Source organism: Bombus affinis, chromosome 17, assembly GCF_024516045.1.
Source record: "Bombus affinis isolate iyBomAffi1 chromosome 17, iyBomAffi1.2, whole genome shotgun sequence".
NCBI classification, from domain to species: Eukaryota; Metazoa; Arthropoda; class Insecta; order Hymenoptera; family Apidae; genus Bombus; species Bombus affinis.
In genome coordinates, this window is record NC_066360.1 from 4,535,051 (window position 1) to 4,555,957 (window position 20,907).

General features: G+C 35.8%; 4 protein-coding genes across 9 annotated transcripts in view; 2 read left to right on the plus strand and 2 right to left on the minus strand.

Moving 5' to 3' along the window:
- Positions 1–19,827, plus strand: part of LOC126926345 (glucose dehydrogenase [FAD, quinone]-like) — a 66,917-nt gene extending 47,090 nt beyond the window's left edge. Inside the window, exon 4 of the mRNA XM_050742649.1 lies at positions 19,216–19,827. The gene's annotated coding sequence lies outside the window, so the exon portion shown is untranslated. The remainder of the gene's footprint in view (positions 1–19,215) is intronic.
- The window catches only part of LOC126926033 (glucose dehydrogenase [FAD, quinone]-like), a 64,824-nt gene that overhangs the window by 32,512 nt on the left and 11,405 nt on the right, over positions 1–20,907 (minus strand). The gene's annotated exons all lie outside the window — the stretch shown is intronic.
- The window catches only part of LOC126926032 (glucose dehydrogenase [FAD, quinone]-like), a 51,854-nt gene that overhangs the window by 21,619 nt on the left and 9,328 nt on the right, over positions 1–20,907 (minus strand). The gene's annotated exons all lie outside the window — the stretch shown is intronic.
- On the plus strand, positions 1,763–19,222 carry LOC126926034 (glucose dehydrogenase [FAD, quinone]-like). 5 transcript variants are annotated; one of them, XM_050742146.1, is made up of 5 exons: positions 1,763–1,886; positions 1,960–2,078; positions 4,213–4,383; positions 4,788–6,076; positions 18,822–19,222. In XM_050742146.1, the coding sequence occupies exons 2-5, from the start codon at positions 1,997–1,999 to the stop codon at positions 19,032–19,034; spliced, it is 1,755 nt and encodes a 584-aa protein (XP_050598103.1). In that variant the 5' UTR covers positions 1,763–1,886; positions 1,960–1,996; the 3' UTR covers positions 19,035–19,222. The 5 variants fall into 5 exon arrangements, with proteins under 5 accessions (XP_050598103.1, XP_050598100.1, XP_050598102.1 ...); XM_050742143.1 differs by lacking the exon at positions 1,763–1,886 and adding an exon at positions 3,630–3,842 and having other exon boundaries at positions 1,963–2,078; XM_050742144.1 differs by lacking the exons at positions 1,763–1,886; positions 1,960–2,078 and adding exons at positions 2,957–3,279; positions 3,630–3,842.

The window sequence follows — 20,907 nt, forward strand, 5'->3', positions numbered from 1 at the left end:
TTGAGTCGAGCGTTCGAACCCTCGTGTATTCTTGCATTAAAAAATATGAAATAAGCTATCTTCTGAATTCTTATTTGTCAATAGGAGAACGCCTACAACATAAAATGAGATAGAACCTAGAATATAATATATCAGATGCTTTGGATCTTTTGATATGTACACTTTGAAGACATAGATGATAACCGAATGCACATAGAAGATAGAAAATATAAAACGTGAAAGATTTAACAGCAGCATAACGTAAACATTTCGAGTGTCATAAGCTGTTTCTGCATTACAATATTATCGTGCGCGTGTATTGCGTCACGCGGCATATTTATTCACTTTGATGTAAATTACTTTTATTAGTAAATCTCTTTGTATGAAATCGCACCTCTCGTGATGAGTTTTCTATTATTCGTCCTGCTTTATTTTTTAATTGCTGTCGTAGTATTTGAATTGCGCTTCATCTGCACCCGTATCCATTCAAAAGAAACGAGGATATCACCCCGCAGAAATGTATGGCTGTGCGAGATCAGTCAGAGCATCATTCCAACACTCTTTGGAGAAACATGAAGATGCAAATGGCGAAAATTATGAATAACAACACTAAAAGTAACTGATATAATTACACTCGATACTTTGTCTGATTTGCGGTACAAGAAGAACTCACGGGCACTTAATTCCTGATCATTCAATTGTGTTTCTTATCGACAAGAATATGGGACATACACGAAAAATGTAACATAATTCATTTAAAATATTTGTCGGGTTGGCGTTAAGATTTGAGTTAGGGTTGAGGGCGTGAAACGAATCCCTATTGGCGCTAGACGTGATCATTATGCAATAAAGGAGATATTTACTAGTGCAAATATGACTATGATGGAATTGGACAAGTAATCGGATAATTAGGTACTCGAGAAGCTAATGACAATGATCCTAGGCTCACTAACGAATCCGCGGTCAAGGGGATGACGAACTCTACTTTTCTTCAGCGTCTAAGTTGTACTCAATGTTAATGCACGAGGTAATCACTACGTATCTGAGAGTTACTTGAATCGTCTTTGAGATCGTACCGGAGAGTCGTTCTCCATCACGGTAACGCTGTCGAGGAAAACTATGATGGGTGTGCCCAAGGGCACGAAATCATCGGATTCGTGGAGAAAAGCCTTCATTCGGAAAGTGAGGGAAATTGGCGTTACTGTTAATTGGTCAATTTCCATGTTGGTGGTTAGGGAAGGGTGCTAGCCGCCCTTAAGAGAAAGTTCGAGAAGAGGAAGCGTCGTTGGTGAGAAAAATAGATTTCTCCTATTTTCTCGTAGTTGGGACGAGGACTGTTTGTCGGTTTGAAGGACTTTAGTTAAACAGACCTTAAGATTTATAGCGGGTCCTCGGGCTAGCTGAACATGTACTGTGGAGACGCGTCGACATCTGGTAATCATCTTACTCAAAGAATAGAGTCTGCGTGTGGCGAGCCACGGGACAGAAATCGTTGAAATGCTTACCGTTGTGCCCCGTCCTAAGTATTTCTTTTAAGGAGAGCTATAGGGTTACTTCATGCCTTTGTTAGACAAAACGTTCATCCCTTGACCGCGACTACGTTCGGCGACTGGTTGTCGCCTCGAGCCCGAGCTCACTATCATAAATCTCAAATAAGTACAGTCGAATCGAATGACAACAGTTTCTTAATTCGGCTATGGTGAAATCTAAATTACAATACTAGGGGTCTTCCCAAAGTTCCGAAGGGAAGGTTCCAGTATTCTTTCATCTCCGACATATTCTTTAATACAACAATTACGTAACGAGTCATTTCAAACAACAATTGTTATTTTGTCGTCCACATTTATGAGCAATACATATCTTAGCATCCACTTGATTAATTTATTTCCGTGAGAAATGTTTTCAAGGTATGTATAGACTACATAAGAAACACGCATATATTTGTATGCTGTATATTTCTACGTTTTTCGTTGCATATAGGCTATGCTGTAGAATAATTAATCAAGATTGAGTATTTATGAGACCGCTAGCAAAGAAGCATTCGTCTCCTTACTTTATGTTTGATCGGTGCACTCTCTTACGTTTGGCGTTCAATTCACGTACGTATTCTTAAAATTTCCGTGTTTTCGCGAGTATTCGATTTTTTCGTTATTTCTGATCTTCTACATCTTAAGACATTCACGTGTATGTTTGCCAATACCCGATAGTTTTATTCGCTATTTGTATACATGTCAAATAGAGAATTGTTTAGAATAGGATACAACTCATCAATTTGGATGATACCGAAACATTTCATCGAAACAAACATTCTGGACAACTATTTACTGCATCTACATACACTGGTCACTCGACATTAATTTTCAAGGTAGAAAGAAATTTATGTTTCGTACGTATTATATAGCAGTTCGCAAATGTTTCTTCTGTAAACAATTTTTCAGTGACGGTAGAATTATTTGTTACATTGTTGACCAATTGAAGATCGGTGAAAGATACAAGAGTCCATATGTCAAACAATTTATCGAGTATTACTTTATGCCAATGGTCATAAATTCAGCCGGAATTATGACCCATTTTTTGTGGTTGTATACAATTAAAAATTGCTATCTCCGCACTAGTGAGTAAAGCTTTTTTCGAAAGATTTGGCCACCTGCCCTAGGATGAATTATAATCGTAATGAAAATTTAATTGAAGTCTTTTGCGACTATCTCGGAAACTACAACCGAGCGACGTCTATAGGTATAGGAAGGGATTCTTCAGAATGTCAACCTTGATAAAGTGTTTCAAGGTCATCCAAATTGGTGAGGTGTACGTTTTTCTAATTAATTGCCAAAGAGATATTTATTGCACTGTTATTTGTTAGAGATAAGTTGATCAAGAATGTAACAATGAAAACTCCAAAGTTGTCCGAAGGGACAAATGAGGTATCAGTAAATAAGTAAAATAAATATACAAATAATTTAAAGAATAGATCTTTTGAGATAAATAGACGTAGAAAATGTAACACGAATGGTTGGAGATTTCCGTATCATTACATGAATATTTACTGAATGTTTGACATGTTCCATATCGATGCTGTTTAAAGAATTTTTTCAGATACGTTCAGATTTAATGGTCGTTTCTTGCACGTTGCGGTATGTTTCTACCTGACGATATCATGATCTCTCTGTGGAAGGGATATAGTGACAGCAACAAAATTTATTGCTCTAATATTCAGCATCGTACGATACCTGTAAATGTCGATTATGTTCAAACTTTTATTCAAATTAGACTGTGTAAGGAAAATTGTACCATGGTTTCAAGGTACAGGTTCCCGTTTTGTTTTTTTGTAAGAAAGAATTATAATAGCTTCGCTTGTAAAACATGCGTGCTTTTATTAATTTTTTGTCAAGAACAAATTTACAAGAACAAATATTTATTCATTTATTTTATTTATCAAGGACGAAATACGAACCGGATAAAATCATAATACGCGTAAAAATTGAGTACTGGTGTGGAAATTGTCTCGAAATACTTTTCCTAAGTGTGCACATTAATTGAAAGAGGCATTTACATCACCAAATTGTGTTTATTACTTATTATTAATTGCCTGTTATTTCGTCTTATCATGCGAATGAAGATTATTAGTAAGCTATCAATACTTATTATTACAGGTCGATAAGGGAAACCGGAGAAGTACAAAATGGATGTTGTAAACAACATTCTCGGAGGATTGCAATTAGGAACGACCGCATCGGTGCTTACGGCGCTCGTGAGCGTGTCGTTATATGTCGTGTACTTGTTTGTTAATTACTCCGCGAAGAATGTTCCCTCTAAATTATTAATGCCGTCTTACGATTTCATAGTTGTAGGTGGCGGTTCTGCGGGTATGCTTTTTTGATGCTATCGACACAAATTCCATGATAAACCTAATAAAAGTGTGACAGAGACAAACATAACTGTGAGTTTGCGTGGCAGAGAAAATGATTATATCTGTTACGTAGTATAGTAATGACGTTGTGCGTTCTTGTGCAAATTGGCGTACAAATTTTAACTTCCTATTGCCTACATATAATGACTTTCAAGTATATTTTGTAAACATATTTTAGATTTATCATGAAATCCGATTTGAAGTATCGACAAATTTTGAATTTGAACTACCAACTTTTGATATAAAAATATTTCACGCATTTAAAAAAATTAACTTTTTCTTATTAGGAATGTTGTATAATGCTCTACCAATTTACGTGATTACAGGAGCTGTCTTGGCGAGTCGTTTGTCCGAGATAGAAGACTGGAACGTACTCCTCTTGGAAGCAGGTGGCGATGGAAGCATTATATATGATATTCCTGTTACTGCCCCCAATCTGCAGCGCACAGATATTGACTGGAAATACAAGACGGAACCCGGTACAAAGTACTGTAGAGGTGATTAATATCTAATGATACTAGCGCATGCATAACTTTGCATCCTAATAAATATTAATACCAGAATTACCCAATACGTCTATATGAGTGAGGGGAAATTTTCGTTTTCAATATTAATAGAAACATACATATATCGTTAGCAAGATTAATACAGATTTTTACTTAAATAGTTAAATAATTGTATAGATCTATTTAGTTTAACTAATATTGTTTGAATTATACTGATGTATATATAGAATGTTTATGTACATTTACGTAGTAATCCACAAACGTTAACCGACAAATGATCTTATCGTCGAACGCGAAGGGATATAAACGCAAATCAATCAGCAACCAACATTAATAATCGATTACGAATTATTCACATCGCCTTTCATGTACTTAATAGCAAATTCTGTCTATAGCGATGGAGGAGGGTCGTTGCTTGTGGCCACGTGGCAAAGTGATCGGAGGCAGTAGCGTGATAAATTACATGCTCTATATTCGTGGTAACAAAAAAGATTACGACATCTGGGAACAACTAGGCAATCCAGGATGGTCCTACAAGGACGTCTTAGCCTATTTCAAAAAATCGGAAGACAATCGGAATCAGAACTACTCCAATACTCCGTATCATTCGACGGGAGGTTACCTAACTGTCGACGAATCACAATGGCACAGTCCACTGGGCGAGACGTTCCTTCAAGCAGGACGAGAAATGGGTTACGAGAATAGAGACGTTAATGGAGAACGGCAAACTGGCTTTATGTTTCCTCAAGGGACCGTTAGACAGGGGAGGCGGTGTTCCACGGGGATGGCCTTCCTGCGTCCGGCAAGCGCGCGTAAGAATTTACACGTCGCTATGCACGCACATGTTACGAAAATTTTAATAGATCCGTCATCAAAGAGGGCTTACGGTGTAGAGTTCATTAAGGACGAAAGGGCGCAGCGCGTTCTTGCCAACAAGGAGGTGATAGTTTCCGCAGGATCTATCAACAGTCCTCAGTTACTGATGTTGTCCGGAATTGGACCTGGAGAACACTTAGCGGAACACGACATACCAGTGATTCAGAATTTAAGTGTGGGTCATAATCTTCAAGATCACGTATTTGCGGGTGGCAATCTATTCTTGCTGAATGAAAAAATATCGTTGGTACAGAGCCAGTTGTATGATATTCGATATCTGATAGAATACGCCTTATTCGGAACCGGTCCATTTACTCTCTTAGGAGGAGTCGAAGGCCTAGCTTTTATCAATACTAAATACGCGAATGCCTCGGACGATTTCCCAGACATACAACTGCATTTTGCGTCATTGGGTCAGAACACCGAAGGCGGCAAAATTTTTAAAAGTCTTCACGGTCTGTCCTCAGAATTCTTCGAAACTCTATATGCGAAGTACGTCGGTAGCGAGTTGTGGACCGTGCTTCCTACGCTTGTGAGACCGAAAAGTAGAGGTGTTATCAAACTTCAAAGCAACAATCCCTTCCATTATCCGCTAATTTATCCCAACTACTTCGATAACCCGGAAGATGTGGCGACATTGGTAGAAGGAATTAAATTTGCGGTCGAGATGAGTAAAACTGCATCATTTAAACATTATGGAAGCAAATTTATACCGGATCCATTTCCTGGTTGCAAAAATATTCCTATGTATACCGATCCATACTGGAAGTGCGCTATCAGATTCTATGCCACGTCTCTATATCATCCAGTGGGTACTTGCAAGATGGGGCCTAATTCGGATTCAACAGCTGTAGTAGACCCTCGACTTCGAGTTCACGGAGTCACCGGACTTCGAGTCATAGACGGCTCGATTATGCCAAACATAGTCAGTGGTAATCCCAATGCCCCGATTATCATGATTGCAGAGAAGGGTTCCGATATGATAAAAGAGGAATGGTTGATGAAAAAGGATACAGAGTGAGTAGCTGTTCTTGTAAATTAACTTAAAGCTGCTGCTACTGATTATTACATAGTGGACACTTGTAATTATAAATTTAATATAAATTCCCATTCTATATTGCGTTACGAACTTATCAAAGAACAAACACTTCAGGAAGTAGGAGTTGTACGACTTTGCCTGTTACATACTTTTATGTCTTCTGGTTCATTTCTTACATTGTCGTTGGAATTCTGAACCTAAGTGTAGTATCATGGACAGATTGCCTATGAAATATCGTTGAACGGTAAACCATGTTGCGGGAAAGCTTAAGTGCCGACAGGTCAAAAGGGTCTGGAAACTTCAATGGGCCGAGCGGCCTATCAATGCGTCGTTGATCCTTCAATCGACTAGTTACGCGAAAGAAAGGCTTATGTAACCATGGATGCGGACGGTTGCGGAACATGTACGTGGTGGAGCTATGAGGAAAGACAAAGGGATGCTTAAGGGAGAAAGAGGAATTAACAGGCAGTCGCTAGTTGAGAAGGAGTGTTGTCAGGATTGTCGAAGAGGATGGTCCGCGCGTAAGAGAATGCAAGAGAAACATGCGAGATTCGCAGCAGCATCGTGACAAATACTATCAAAAAGCACATGTTGGTTCAATATTTAGTTTTCAGGACGTCGAGGACGCATTAAAAGCATTTAGTGGTGACAAAAGTCGATCGATGATTCGAGTCGTTCGAAGAAATTGCAAACACGTGCATGTGGCCAGAAGCACAGAAGGCAATTTCTGCGAGAAAACTATTGAAAGGATCAGCAAGAATATTTTCGAGTTTCGACTGCCATCCTAGGACTTGGCATGAGTTGAAGCGAGGACTAATAAAAGTGTAGCGGCACATGAGTCATCCCTCGACGGTACTCCCCCGACCAGTATAAATAAACGAAATACGCTCTCTAGTAGAATCAATAATCGGTATTCAGTAGTGAGTATTCAGTAATCAGTATACAGTAGCGAGTATTTAGTAATCAGTATTCAATAGTGAGTATTCATCATTACATAGTATCCGTATATCAAGTAGCATTGAGCGAACGACGACCAACTCTGTATTCAATACTTATGACGATTTTAAATACATCTGACCATATCAAGTATTAACTCGTTTCATCGTTTGAAACAACACGTTTAATATCCACCATCAAAGAATTCTCAAAGAAAATTAATAGTTGGCAAGTACACCAGAGACTCGAGAAAACAAACAAGAGAAACGATGAAGCATACCTGGTTTACATGTACCGCATGCTCGAAATAGCTAGTCATGCGGTAGAATATATCATAAACTAATAATAAATAATAATAGACAAATAGAGTAACAAGTCTATACTATACGGCACTACGTCAGTCAAGGGGCTAAGGAAAAGATTAGTTATTTACAATGAACAAAAGTCGACTGCGAAGCCGGTCAAAACCGGAAACAACAAGAAGTACAGACCATCTGAAAATGTAGTGAAGGATAAAAGGTGTTATAATTGCGGTGATAAAGAGTGCAGATTGTTTTTAATTTGTATTTTACAATTTGCCAAACTGGACATTTGGTAAATTTTTCTAACTTAATTACTAAATAACATGTGGTTGGCTATCCCCAGCGGGATACCATCTTCGAGTTTGACTATTTTATTTCTTTAGCGAGGTTAGTGGGATGTTTTCTCTTTAGTTTTCTTTTTTTGAGAATTTCAATTTGGATGTGTTGCCGTTCTTTCCTTGTATTTTTCTCTGTACCTGCCGATTTCATTTTTGACTATTGTTCTCAGTATCATCGATTGTAACGACTCTAGTTTATTTATGTGGCTCATTGCTGCTGTCCTCCATAGCGGTATTCCGTACGTCCGTATTGATTTTATTATAGTTTTGTAGATTTTTAGTTTATATTTTATGCTCTGTTTATTTTCCAGTTTCGACTAGTCGGCCAGTACATCTGTTCTCTTCTTATCCGTATTTTGTCTATAATCGATTTAGTATGTTGTTTCCATGTCAGTTGTGTGTTTAAGTGGAGTCCTAGGTATATAACTTGCCTTAGTGTAAATGTAATATGGTTGCATTTATTGAGGTTTGCTTTTATTTGTTTATCTTGTAGCCATTTTTCTATTTTTGTGATATGCCCTTGTAGTAATGTTACTGCTGTTTTTAGATTGGTATGCCTGACTAGTACAGCCATGTCGTCCGCGAATGTTACTATTTTGCTGTTGGTATGTCGGCCGTGCATAGTGTGTATAATATTGGTCCTAAAACGCTTCCTTGCGGTACTCCTGCCTTGATATCTTTTACTTGAGAATATACATCCTTTGTTTTTACTACAAAGGTTCTGTTGCTTAGGTATGATTTGAGTAAGTGATGGATTTGTTCCGGGAAGAGTTTTTTGATTGTTTATAACTTTCATGGTTCACTTTGTCAAATGCTTTCTCAATGTCCATGAAGTGCAATCTCAATGTCCTGTACAGTATTGTTCCTTTTCTATTGCTAGTAAAATTTCGTTGACGAGTCTCTGCATTGCTCTATCGTGGAGTGTTTGTTTCTGAATCCAAATTGGTAATCTGGCATTGATTCTTCTTTCTTTATTGTTATAATAATATAATAATATATTTTTTTATTGTTGGTTTTTGGCGATCGTATATTATTTTCTCTAGAATTTTGGAAAACATAGGAAATAGTGATATTGGTCTGTAAGATGCAGTTTGGTGTAGGCCTTTGCCTAGCATAGGTAACATTATGATCTGTGCCAGCTTCCATAGAATAGTGAAGTATTGGGTGATTAAAATTGTATTGAATATTATTGTGATTAAACATATTGTTTTTGGGGGAAGATTTTACCATTGATTAGAATGGTAAAATCGATTATGATTCTAATTTCTTGTGGTGTTGTATTAGGTATGGTGTAATGTTTGTTAGTTGGAGTACTAGTATTTTACGCATCTTCGTCTGAATCACATTACGTTTTACTGTTGTTGCTATTGTTTTTAGTGCAATACTGCAGTTGACTTTGCTCTCAATTAATTCTTTAAATATTTACCATTTGGTGGTTTAATTGCAAAGCGACTCTGGATTACTGTAAAGTATTGGCTTACTTATGTATTCTATTAATATCAGTGTATGATCAACTAAGCTCAAGACTGGGTGTTATTTTTAAATTGTTTAGCCTCTTTATAACTGAAAAATCAAACAAATCAGGTATTTGGTTTAGATCTGTCGACCAATATGTTGGTCTCCCTGTGGATAATATGTTGAGATTACTAGATATATTTTTAGTATTCTACCTCAAGATATGTTAATTTTTGAGCCCCATAGCGCGTGATTTGCATTGAAGTCTCCCCGTGCAATGTATATGTCACCTAAGGATTGAAAATAGTCTTCCTATTTTTGTAATGTCATTTTGTGTTGCAGTGGTGCATGTACTGCTAACATCTGGAAGTAATTGCTATTAGTTTGTATCGTAACGATGGTGCTGCTTGAACGTGTTCCTGACTAACTTGACTATGTATGTGATGTTTGCTAGCAACTTACTCGAGGACGGTTAGCATCCTTCCTTACTTACTAACCTAGTATTTATCCCATTAACAGCGACGACCATTTCCCTCACTTTCCGAACGAAAACTTTCTGTAACGAATCCTGCGATCTCGTATCCTCAGATACACCAATCACAGTTTTCCTCCGCAGCATCATCGTCAGAGAAAACACAATTTCTCGACGTACCTTGAGCAGTCATTATCTTAACTTATAGCGCGCACTCTGCTCAGTCGCTATCTTAACTCGATCGGTATCGTTCGAGATGTAGCCGAGAAGCGCGAATCGTCAATTGTAGTCGGGACCTCTACGTAGAGTGTCGAAAGCGAGCATTGTATATAAACTGTTTAAACATTTCCGAGTGTTTCTTTGGTACCTATCACTTCCTATCCATCTCATAACTTTAATGCGAGCGGACCGGAATGTGAAAATTGGAGCGCCCATATTAACCGCGGTAGCGTCGGATGGAGACAACACGAACGGATGCGATGAGGTTTTCGTAGGATTTACAGAGTATCGTGCGAACAGGCGGACAAACAAGACCTAACACGAATACGTCAGAAAGGCGACGGTGGAACGTCGAAAGGTTCCTTCGTATCTTCGAGCGTGATTTCGAAGATGAATGCAAATGATGTAGCAGCCAAATCGAAGTAGTTTTGAATCGCTGAAGAGCTCATTCAAGCTTGTAGACGTAGACTGCGTGGTATGTCGATCGTCGAAGCTACGAACGCGTTCAGAACATGTTCGGCACCCGTAGAATTGCAGATAGCTAGAGAACCGACTTTCGTTTTAGAGCTAGGTAACACGTGGGGAGATATTCTTGTATACTTATACAAGATACTTTACATATTTTATATACTTTCCTCACGATATTATTGTCATACAGAAATGTTTTAGTTTCGAGGGTCTGTTGCTCTATATCATTGCAGTTCTAAGCTGCTACCTTCAGCGTGTCCATTTCTATTTTTTACTTAACATGTTTGTAAGTAGTTGTAGCATAATTGTAATTTGTTGTAGTTGTTGTCTGAGTACTGCGTTTCGCTCATTTATCATTTTTGTACTTATACTTACACTTACCATATACTATACTTATATCAATACATCTTTCTATTACAATCCACTGGTTTCTCTATCAGTTAACCTCACCATGTGTAATTCAATATATACACATACATATGACTGATGCACCTGAAAAATATTCATGCAATACTTCAATTCGCTTACTACTTTACACACTAGCCATCAAGACTCACATAATTAATTATGACATCAAGTATGTTGCATTTGTGACATATTTAAATGAAAAATTAATAAACAAGATGTTGTTAATGTATTTCAGTATTTCAGAATTTACGAATTTATCTTAGCCATCTTGAAGATTCAGAGAAAAAAGAGAATATCTAAACGTTTCAAAATTGATTCGCTATGAGTAGCGTAGTTGTTTGCGAACATTCCAGCCCCAGGTTCGAATACCGGCATTCATAGTCGTGTTTTCACGATTTCTAGAGGAATAGAAGGGAGTGGTCCGGATGGTTGGAAGAACATTCTCCCAACCCAAATGAAGATAGAAATCTTATACACAAGCGGTACCTATTACGAGCTATACACCTCAAATTCTTGTATGTGTGATACTGCTTTCCATTCGCGTATACGCCGTAAACAAGTTCTGCCCAGCAATTTTGAATGATATTATAGTCCCGGGAACGAGCAGGCCATGACAAAACAGATATATTATTTTCATTAAAATATGATTGGAACAATTTTGATGTGTGTACAGATGCATTATCTTGTTAAAAGATGTAATCGGATCCAGAAATGCGTACTACATGATTATTTATTTGTTCTTTGATTAAACTTATGTATCGAACACTATTCATTCTCCCATTGATGAACTTGACACTTGTCAATCCTGATAAAAACCATCACGCTTCATCCTCCCATTTGTCGTCGAATTACTGACGTTGTCTATTTTCTTTTTCCCACTGATAACTGTTGCTGCTTTAGTTCAAGAATTTGCTTTTTTCACTACACGTTGGTTTTTTTTATTATACGTTACAGACGAGAAACATTACACATGTTATTGAGAAATCAAAGATAGCCCACTTGGACTATCTTTTTGATCAGGAGCGTATTTGCCCACATTCAGTGTATTCCGGAACTTTCGCTGTCAGTTTCACTTTGGTTTAAATGAATTAGTATCATCTTTATTATCATACTGGTCTTCTTCGGCGGTATCTCTGGAACAATCTTCATGGATGTTAACAGTTTTGATCAATATCTGATTGAATCTCTCAGATTTACTAGTATGATTACTAGAAAAAGGGGATTGATCAATATAAAAAAATATTGTTCCCAAATTCAGTTATGCTATTATAAATACTTACAGTAAGCGGAGACTGTTTACAATAACTGAAACTTTTACAAACAAAACAAACATATACGGATTGTTTATGAAATCGGCAAAGTCATCAATTTGACGATTCCCATAGAGATAGATATATTACATACAGATTTCAAAAATCAAAAAGCTTAGGAGAAAATAATTTTATGCATAAATTCTTTGGATGAAATGATTAATTTACGATGCAAAATGACTAAAGTTAATGCTATGGTTTTTGAGGTATTTCATTTCGGAGTTTGAAATCCGTCAATTTTAAATTTTACCTGTTTTGTATTACTAAACGTGAAATCCAATGGTGATGTGTTAACAAGACTGCTAAAGTAGTAAATATCATTATATGACATGTGATATACGTCATATGACGACACGAAGCACCTTGAGTGAGGCAACTTGCGTGAAGCAAACAGTCACATTACTGCCTTTCACAGATGTACTATATAATTTTGCGTTCGGAACGACTACATGCAATCAGCGCGGCATTGATGCGATTAATGGTAAACAAGTGCGAAACTCAGCCGACATTTCAGACTATATTTTTTAATTTGTCGTAGTAATTGCATTTTCTTTATAAAATAACATCTTTATAATTGATGTTTAACATAGTCTCACAAACGTTCATTTAGATTCTGCAATGAGTTTGAATTGACTTGGCTACTTGATTACATTAACATCGAGATCACATGACAGTCCTCGTGTTTTTTAAGTTTTGTGAGGAAACTTGTGTTTTTTTTATCGATGTTTATCGATGATATTGCGTATTGTGTATGTATATTGTGATTGTTTATCGAAGCATGAAATGTTAGCTCTTTCTGTTATTTTTAATTCCAATTTGTGTAGCTCCGAAGATTAGTAATATACATTAATTCTCAAACGATCGTCCTGTTACTTCAGGGGGTGTCCTGAATTGGTATGTTCTAAAACAGTGTCTTTTTGTGACTTTTTTTAAAAGGGAAAGGAAGAAATGAAGTTATTGAACTTTGAGGTATGGTTTTGTATATATTTAACGAATACAAAAAAGGTTTTTTTAAAGTTAAAAAGAATATAACAGATTTCTACGCCTTTTTCATGGGCTGCAGTTTTCAATCGGTAGGAAAGATCCACCTCGTAAGTCTTGACTAAAACAAAAAACCAAAGGAGGCTTAAATTATTATATATTTTTCTTCTCGATGAACTAACAAAAAAGGCGAAAAATAGTGTGAAATTATAAATTTTGGCAGGTTATAGAAAAAATGTGTTTTATAAAAAGAAAAAATAAACTTTAAGAAGCTATTACAATTATTTAAATAAACTTTTTAACGAACTTTTTTAGTTCATCGAGTAGAAAAATATATAATAATTTAATCCTTTTTTGGTTTTTTGTTTCAGTCAACAATTAGGAGGTGGATCTTTCCCACCGATTGAAAACTGCATCCTATAAAATAGGCTTAGAAATCTGTTATAATATCTTTTTACTTTGAAGAAAATTTGTTTGTATTTCTTAAATATATATAAAACCATATCTCAAAATTCAATAACTTTATTTCTTTCTTTCCCTTCTAAAAAAAAAAAAAAAAAAAAAAAAAAATCATAAAAGGACGCAGTTTTAGAAAATTCTAATTCAAGACACTCGCTTAATCTTTTTCATTAAGTGTATTTGAAATAAAATGATACAGTACTGCACCCTAAAAATTAAGTTAATCTTGGAATCTCTTACTCTTGCCGAAGGATTGTTAAAATTATAAGAATTATTACGGTATCTAATAATATCTCAACATGGCCAATTTGTAAAAAATAACATTTATGGCAGCTATGTTATAGCTGTGCTCATTTCGTATTCACAGGCAATTACCATCATAAAAGTATTTTGGAAACAACTCTCCGCCGATACGGTCAATTTGTATTTACTTGACAGAAACTAGAACGCGAACGATTTCCACTGATGAACTCGAGAACACAGTTCAAAGTAAGTGATGAAAACTGTAGACAGAAACATTAAAAGCAAGTGATACAATTATACTCCATACTTTGTCTGATTTTCAGGTACAAGTATTTGCAACAGTATGAGGTATAGCAAAATTAAACAGTACACATCCGGAGAATCCCTCAAAATGTAACATAATTTATTCAAAACATTCTTTAATACAACCGTTATGTAGAGTTATTTTAACTAATAGTTGTATTTTGTAGCTGATATTTGTGAGCAGTATATTTCTTAGCGCATACTTGACTGATTTATTTTCATGTGAATTACTTCTAACGTACCTATATGCTAAATAGGAAGCATGGATATATTTATTTGATGCATATTTATATGTCCTTTGTTACATATAAATTATAAATAAAACAGATGATAGTAAGATAAATGATGAATAAAAACAGAATAGTTAATTAGAATTGAGAATTCAAGGGATCGCTAGCAAAGCAGCATTTGTCTCCTTGCTTTGCCTTTGGTCGGTGTACTCTCTTACGTTTGAGGTTCAATCCACGTACGTATTCTCAAAATCTCAGCATTTTCGCTAAGATTCGATTTTTCCATTATTTCTGATCTTCTATATCGTAAGATATAACATTCACGTATATGTTATAGGTTTTCTAATATCTGATAGTTTTATTGGCCATTTGTGTGCATATCAAATAGAGAATTGTTTAGAATAGGATACTACTCATCAATTTGGATGATACCGAAACATTTCATCAAAACAAACGTTCTGGACAACTTTTTACTGCATCTACATACACCGGTCACTCGACATTAGTTTTCAAGGTACAAAGAAATTTATGTTTAATATGTTTTATTTAATAATTCATTTTACAGGCTTTTACTCTGTAAACAATTTCTCAATAAATAAAGGTATATATACGATACTTTCGACTAACTGAAGGTCGCTATTAAGTGCAGCATTCCATTCATCAATCAGTTTATCGAATATTATTTTATGCCATCCGCTATTAATACTGCCCAATCTATAAGCCAGTAATCAACTTCTTTTTCTTATTCGTATAATATTAAAAATAGTTATCTCTCACACTAGTGAGTTCTGTTTAATTCGGTTTATTTGAAAATGTGGTCACCTGGAAGGAAGGTGGAAGTATTATCATAACTTAAATGTAATTGACTATTTTTGTCAATACCTTGGAAACCAAGGCCAAGCGGCGTCAACAGGTATAGAAAAATATTGCTCAGAATGTCCACCTTGAAGCTGTGTTTCAATGTTATTCAAATCGGTGATGTGTACCTGTTACCGAATAATTACCATAAAAGAATATTTATTCTGCTACTATGTGTTGGAGAAAGGTAAACCGATAAATAACAACTAGATATCAGTAAATAACTATAATAAACAAATAAATAAATTAATAAATATATCTTTCAAATTAAATTAGCGTAAAAAATGTATCATGCCCGGGTGAAGATTTACGTATCATTATGCTCGAGATTACCGAATGCTTAGCAGCTTCCATATGGATGCTGCCCAACGAGTTTCTTCGATGCATTCACTGCTTTCGTATTAAATTGTATATATTTATAGATCTAATTTCCATAACTTACCAGCTATAGTACATTTCTACTTATCAAAATCATGATATTTCTCTCTATAAGGAAGGGGATCAATTTTGCAGGAACAATTTTTTGGAGAACTAAATATAAGTTGAATCGAAATCGTCTCGATATATTTTTCTTATATATATCCTATAGATACTAATGTAAAGATGCGCTAACATCACCCAAATGTGCATATTACTAATTGTTTGTTACGCACAGATATCATGCACGTTTTATTACATATAAAATTCTATTTCTCTTTATGCTTTTGTCTCTTTTAATTATTTATATCTTTATGCATTTATAGCTTGATACGTTTATAAGACTAAGAAATTCTAACTTTCTAGTACTAATGACATTATATGCGAGAACTATCCCAAACATAGTAGTATATATTGTTACGCATTTGAAGAGAATTTATTGTGTGTCAGTGGGTATACACGCGAAATTGCCGCAAGTGGGCAATGGGAGAAGTTTATCAAAGATAATTGGTAACCTATCATATCTTAATGTTACAGTTTCGTAAAGAAGATCGGAGACGTATAAAATGGATGTCATCTGCAATATGCTGGGAGGAATTCAATCACACCTAGCCAGATCGGTGATTTCCTTTCTTCTAAGCATGTCGATATACTGCATATCTTCGATTGTTAATTATTCCTCGGAGAATCTTTCTTCCGAATCACTATCGTCGTCTTACGATTTCATAGTCATAGGCGGTGGCTCTGCAGGTACCTTTTTTCATAATATCAATAGAAACTTATACCATAAATGAAATAAAAAAGGAGAAAAAAGCGCGTACTTGTGAGTTTGCGCGCGAGAAAGGGCTCTTTAGTATCCATATAATAGAGTAACACATAAATCTAATAATACACATATCTCAACCAATGCATAACTAATCAATGACTAACCAATGCACCTTTCCTTTAGTCGCTATATCTCTTGTATAGTATATTAATGACGTATTATGTTGTTGCATATAAACGTAATTTAAGTTTATTTTGTAATACGTTTTAAATATGTATTATATTATAAATATCGTATAAACTATATATTATTGCAACATATTTTAGGTTTATCACGAAATCCATTTTGTGGTATGGACTAAATATTTTTCCTTCCTCGATGATTTGATATTAAACACAAATTTTTGAAATAAAAGTATTTCTAATATTTAAGTAAAATGATGTTTCCCTACTTATGTTCCATAATGTTCTGCCAATTTACACGATTTTAGGAGCCGTGGTAGCGAGTCGGTTGTCCGAAATAGAAGACTGGAACGTACTCCTCTTGGAAGCAGGTGGCGATGGAAGCATTATATATGATATTCCTGTTACTGCCCCCAATCTGCAGCTCACAGATATTGACTGGAAATACAAGACGGAACCCGGTACAAAGGTACTGTAGAGGTGATTAGTATCTAATGATACTAGCGCATGCTTAACTTTACATCCTAATAAAAATTAATACCAGAATTACCCAATACGTCTATATAAGTGAGGAGAAATTTTCGTTTTCAATATTAATAGAAACATACATATATCATTACCAAGAATAATACAGATTTTTGCTTAAATATTTAAATAATTGTCTAGATCTATTTAGTTTAACTAATGTTGTTTGAATTATACTGATGTATATATAGAATATTTATGTACATTTACGTAGTAATCCACAAACGTTAACCGACAAATGATCTTATCGTCGAACGCGAAGAGATATAAACCCAAATCAATCAGCAACCAACATTAATAATCGATTACGAATTATTCACATAGCCTTTCATGTACTTAATCGCAAATTCTGTCTATAGCGATGGAGGAGGGTCGTTGCCTGTGGCCACGTGGCAAAGCGATCGGAGGCAGTAGCGTGATAAATTACATGCTCTATATTCGTGGTAACAAAAAAGATTACGACATCTGGGAACAACTAGGCAATCCAGGATGGTCCTACAAGGACGTCTTAACCTATTTCAAAAAATCGGAAGACAATCGGAATCAGAACTACACCAATACTCCGTATCATTCGACGGGAGGTTATCTAACTGTCGACGAATCACAATGGCACACACCATTGGCCGTTGCGTTCCTTCAAGCAGGACGCGAAATGGGTTACGAGAATAGAGACATTAATGGAGAACGGCAGACTGGCTTTATGACTCCTCAGGGAACTATTAGACAGGGAAGCCGGTGCTCCACGGGGAAGGCCTTCCTGCGGCCGGCTAGCGCGCGTACGAATTTACACGTAGCTATGCAAGCACATGTTACGAAAATTTTAATCAATCCGTTGTCAAAGAGAGCTTGCGGTGTAGAGTTCTTTAGAAACGGAAGGATGCTGCGCATTCGTGCAAACAAGGAGGTGATAGTTTCCGCAGGAACTATCAACAGTCCTCAGTTACTGATGTTGTCCGGAATAGGACCTGGAGAACACTTAGCGGAATACGGCATACCAGTGGTACAGAATTTAAGTGTAGGTCATAATCTTCAAGACCATGTGATTATGGGTGGCATTACGTTCTCGATTAATAAAGAAGTATCATTGGTAGAGAGCAGCTTGTATCATATTCGACATGTGCTGGAATACGCCATATTTGGAGCCGGTCCTTTGACCGTGCTGGGAGGTGTCGATGGACTAGCTTTTATCAATACTAAATACGCGAATGCCTCCGACGATTTCCCAGACATGCAACTGCATTTTGCGCCATGGGGTCTGAGCACTAACGGCACTTTTAGAAAGATTTACGGTCTGAAAAGAGAATACTACGATGCTGTATTTGGTGAGGTTCTTAATAAGGACTCATGGACTGTGTTTCCTACACTTTTAAGACCAAAAAGCAAAGGTATCATAAAGCTTCGAAGCAGCAATCCCTTCGATCATCCGTTGATTTATCCCAACTACTTCGAAAACCCAGAAGATGTGGCGACAATGGTAGAAGGAATTAAATTTGCAATCGACATGAGTAGAACTGCATCATTCAGACGTTATGGAAGCAAATTATTACGAAAACCATTTCCTGACTGCGTGAATATTCCTATGTATACCGATCCATACTGGGAGTGCATCATCAGATTCTTTGCCACGACTCTATATCATCAGGTGGGTACTTGCAAGATGGGGCCTAATTCGGATCCAACAGCTGTAGTGGACCCTCGGCTTCGAGTTCACGGAGTCACTGGACTTCGAGTCATAGACGGCTCGATTATGCCAAACATAGTCAGTGGTAATCCCAATGCCCCGATTATCATGATCGCGGAGAAGGGTTCTGATATGATAAAAGAGGAATGGCTTAAGAAACGGAGCTCACAGTGAATAATTTTTTTTAAATATTTTAAATAAGTGGGCAGTTTTTACAAATTAGTTTACAGCGACTGGTATTGTTTATCACATAATAGAAATGTATAATTATGAACTCGGAATATATTTTCATGATATATTGCAAATAGCGGAATTCGAGTCAAAATGTAATCATGCTTAATCGAATGAATACCAGGTAAATTATGTTTTAACAAATACAAATTAGTCCGGCAGAATTCTGTTTATCCGAACATATCGAGGAACAAACAGTTAGTAATGTAGCGGTTTAGCAATTTTTGCTGCTACATTCCTTTCATGTTGATATATTGCATTGCAATTGAAACGTATAGTGTGAGAAAAGCATAGCGTCGATGAAGAAAAATTGTTACAGACGTTAAGTACTATATTTTGTAATTTCTTTCCTTCTTCCTGTGGATATGGTTTGTACATACATATTTGATAGAATGCTGTCAATTTTCTGCATAACGCAACAATGTGAATTTACAATATCTGTATGTATGTTTATTACATTGGTACAGACATAGAAAATCGAATGATTCTGTCTACTTTTATAAATATTAAATTACAGAATGATTTAGCATAAAGTTAGATATGTACTAGAATCGAATTATTATTTACTATAATTCTATTTGTGGTCAACTCTTACATACATTAAACTTATTGCTGATGAAAATGCTGGCAGCATTTTGTTGATCCCAGAGATTGTTGGTTCTTTTCGACATCTGCATACAGGCAGTTGGACCATAGATGTTACAAAATTTCGGCAATTCAACTAGTCGAAAATGAAGAATGAGGAAATTACATTGAAAACTTTGTTCATCAATTATTAGGGCATGTACTCACTGTTGTCGATCATACGCCTGCAACCGGCAACTATTGAATCATTGCTGTATTTGAGCACTCGGTTTTGGCGAACAACGAAGCGCACTGAATCAAATGGAAACGTTGAAAGAACAGGTAATTTTTCTATGGACCAGATATCGTTTAACATTAATATTAGTTGCTCGTTAATCAACGAGATAGACATTTCTTTACGGTAAGTGTACAGTTACATAAGTACAATTCCGCGCGATATTACTGCGACCATATGTCTGTCTTCGTTACTCTTAATTGAGAAAACAGAGAAAGACGTATGATCACAGTGATATCGCGCGGATAAAGGTTGTTCGTATACAAGGAACTCAACATAATATAGAATTAACTATACAAATCAAAAACAGAAACGATTGATTTATTGCGAGATTATGCAAACGACCGTAGGGTGTCCAAAAGACAATTAATAGATGACATAAAAAAATTAGTATGTTACAGAAATTAACGATTATGGCAATGATATTGGCTATAATGCGTGCGATGGATTTTAAGTTAGTTAATAAAAACTTTATTACAAACAGAAAACTGAAAGCTATAATAAACAGAATAATAACAAGGTTTTGCTATAGCATATACGTACACGTATATTTATTTTTATATTAAATTATTTATTTGTAGATGTTATCGTATGAAAACTAATATTTTATTAAAAAATTTTGGCGTCTCGCAGGTTGGAAAGTAATGTTATGCTGCGTAGTCCTGCTTAGTCATCTTAGGTTATTATATGTTCGTATCTTTCGTTTTAATTTTATGAACTAATGAAGAAATCAATTTTGGAAGAAGAAATCAATATTTTCTCTTTTCACTGCTAAATTCAATAACTACATTTCTTTTTTTCTCTTCTAAAAAAAATCACAAAAAGTTATTTTAGAACATTCTAATTCAGGACACCCCCTGAAGTAATCGGACGATCGTTTGAGAATTACTGTATATTATTAATCTTCCGAGCTACACAAGTTGGAATTAAAAATAGCAATAAGAGCTAACATTTCAT

What these genes read in the sequence shown, in the direction of transcription:
- LOC126926034 (XM_050742143.1), top strand. Translation starts at nt 3,659, where the DNA reads ATGGATGTTGTAAACAACATTCTCGGAGGATTGCAATTAGGAACGACC. An exon ending in CGGTACAAAGTACTGTAGAG is followed by an intron (nt 4,384 to 4,787) that starts GTGATTAATATC and finishes TTCTGTCTATAG; the next exon opens with CGATGGAGGAGGGTCGTTGC. An exon ending in CCACGTCTCTATATCATCCA is followed by an intron (nt 6,077 to 18,821) that starts GTGGGTACTTGC and finishes CTATATCATCAG; the next exon opens with GTGGGTACTTGCAAGATGGG.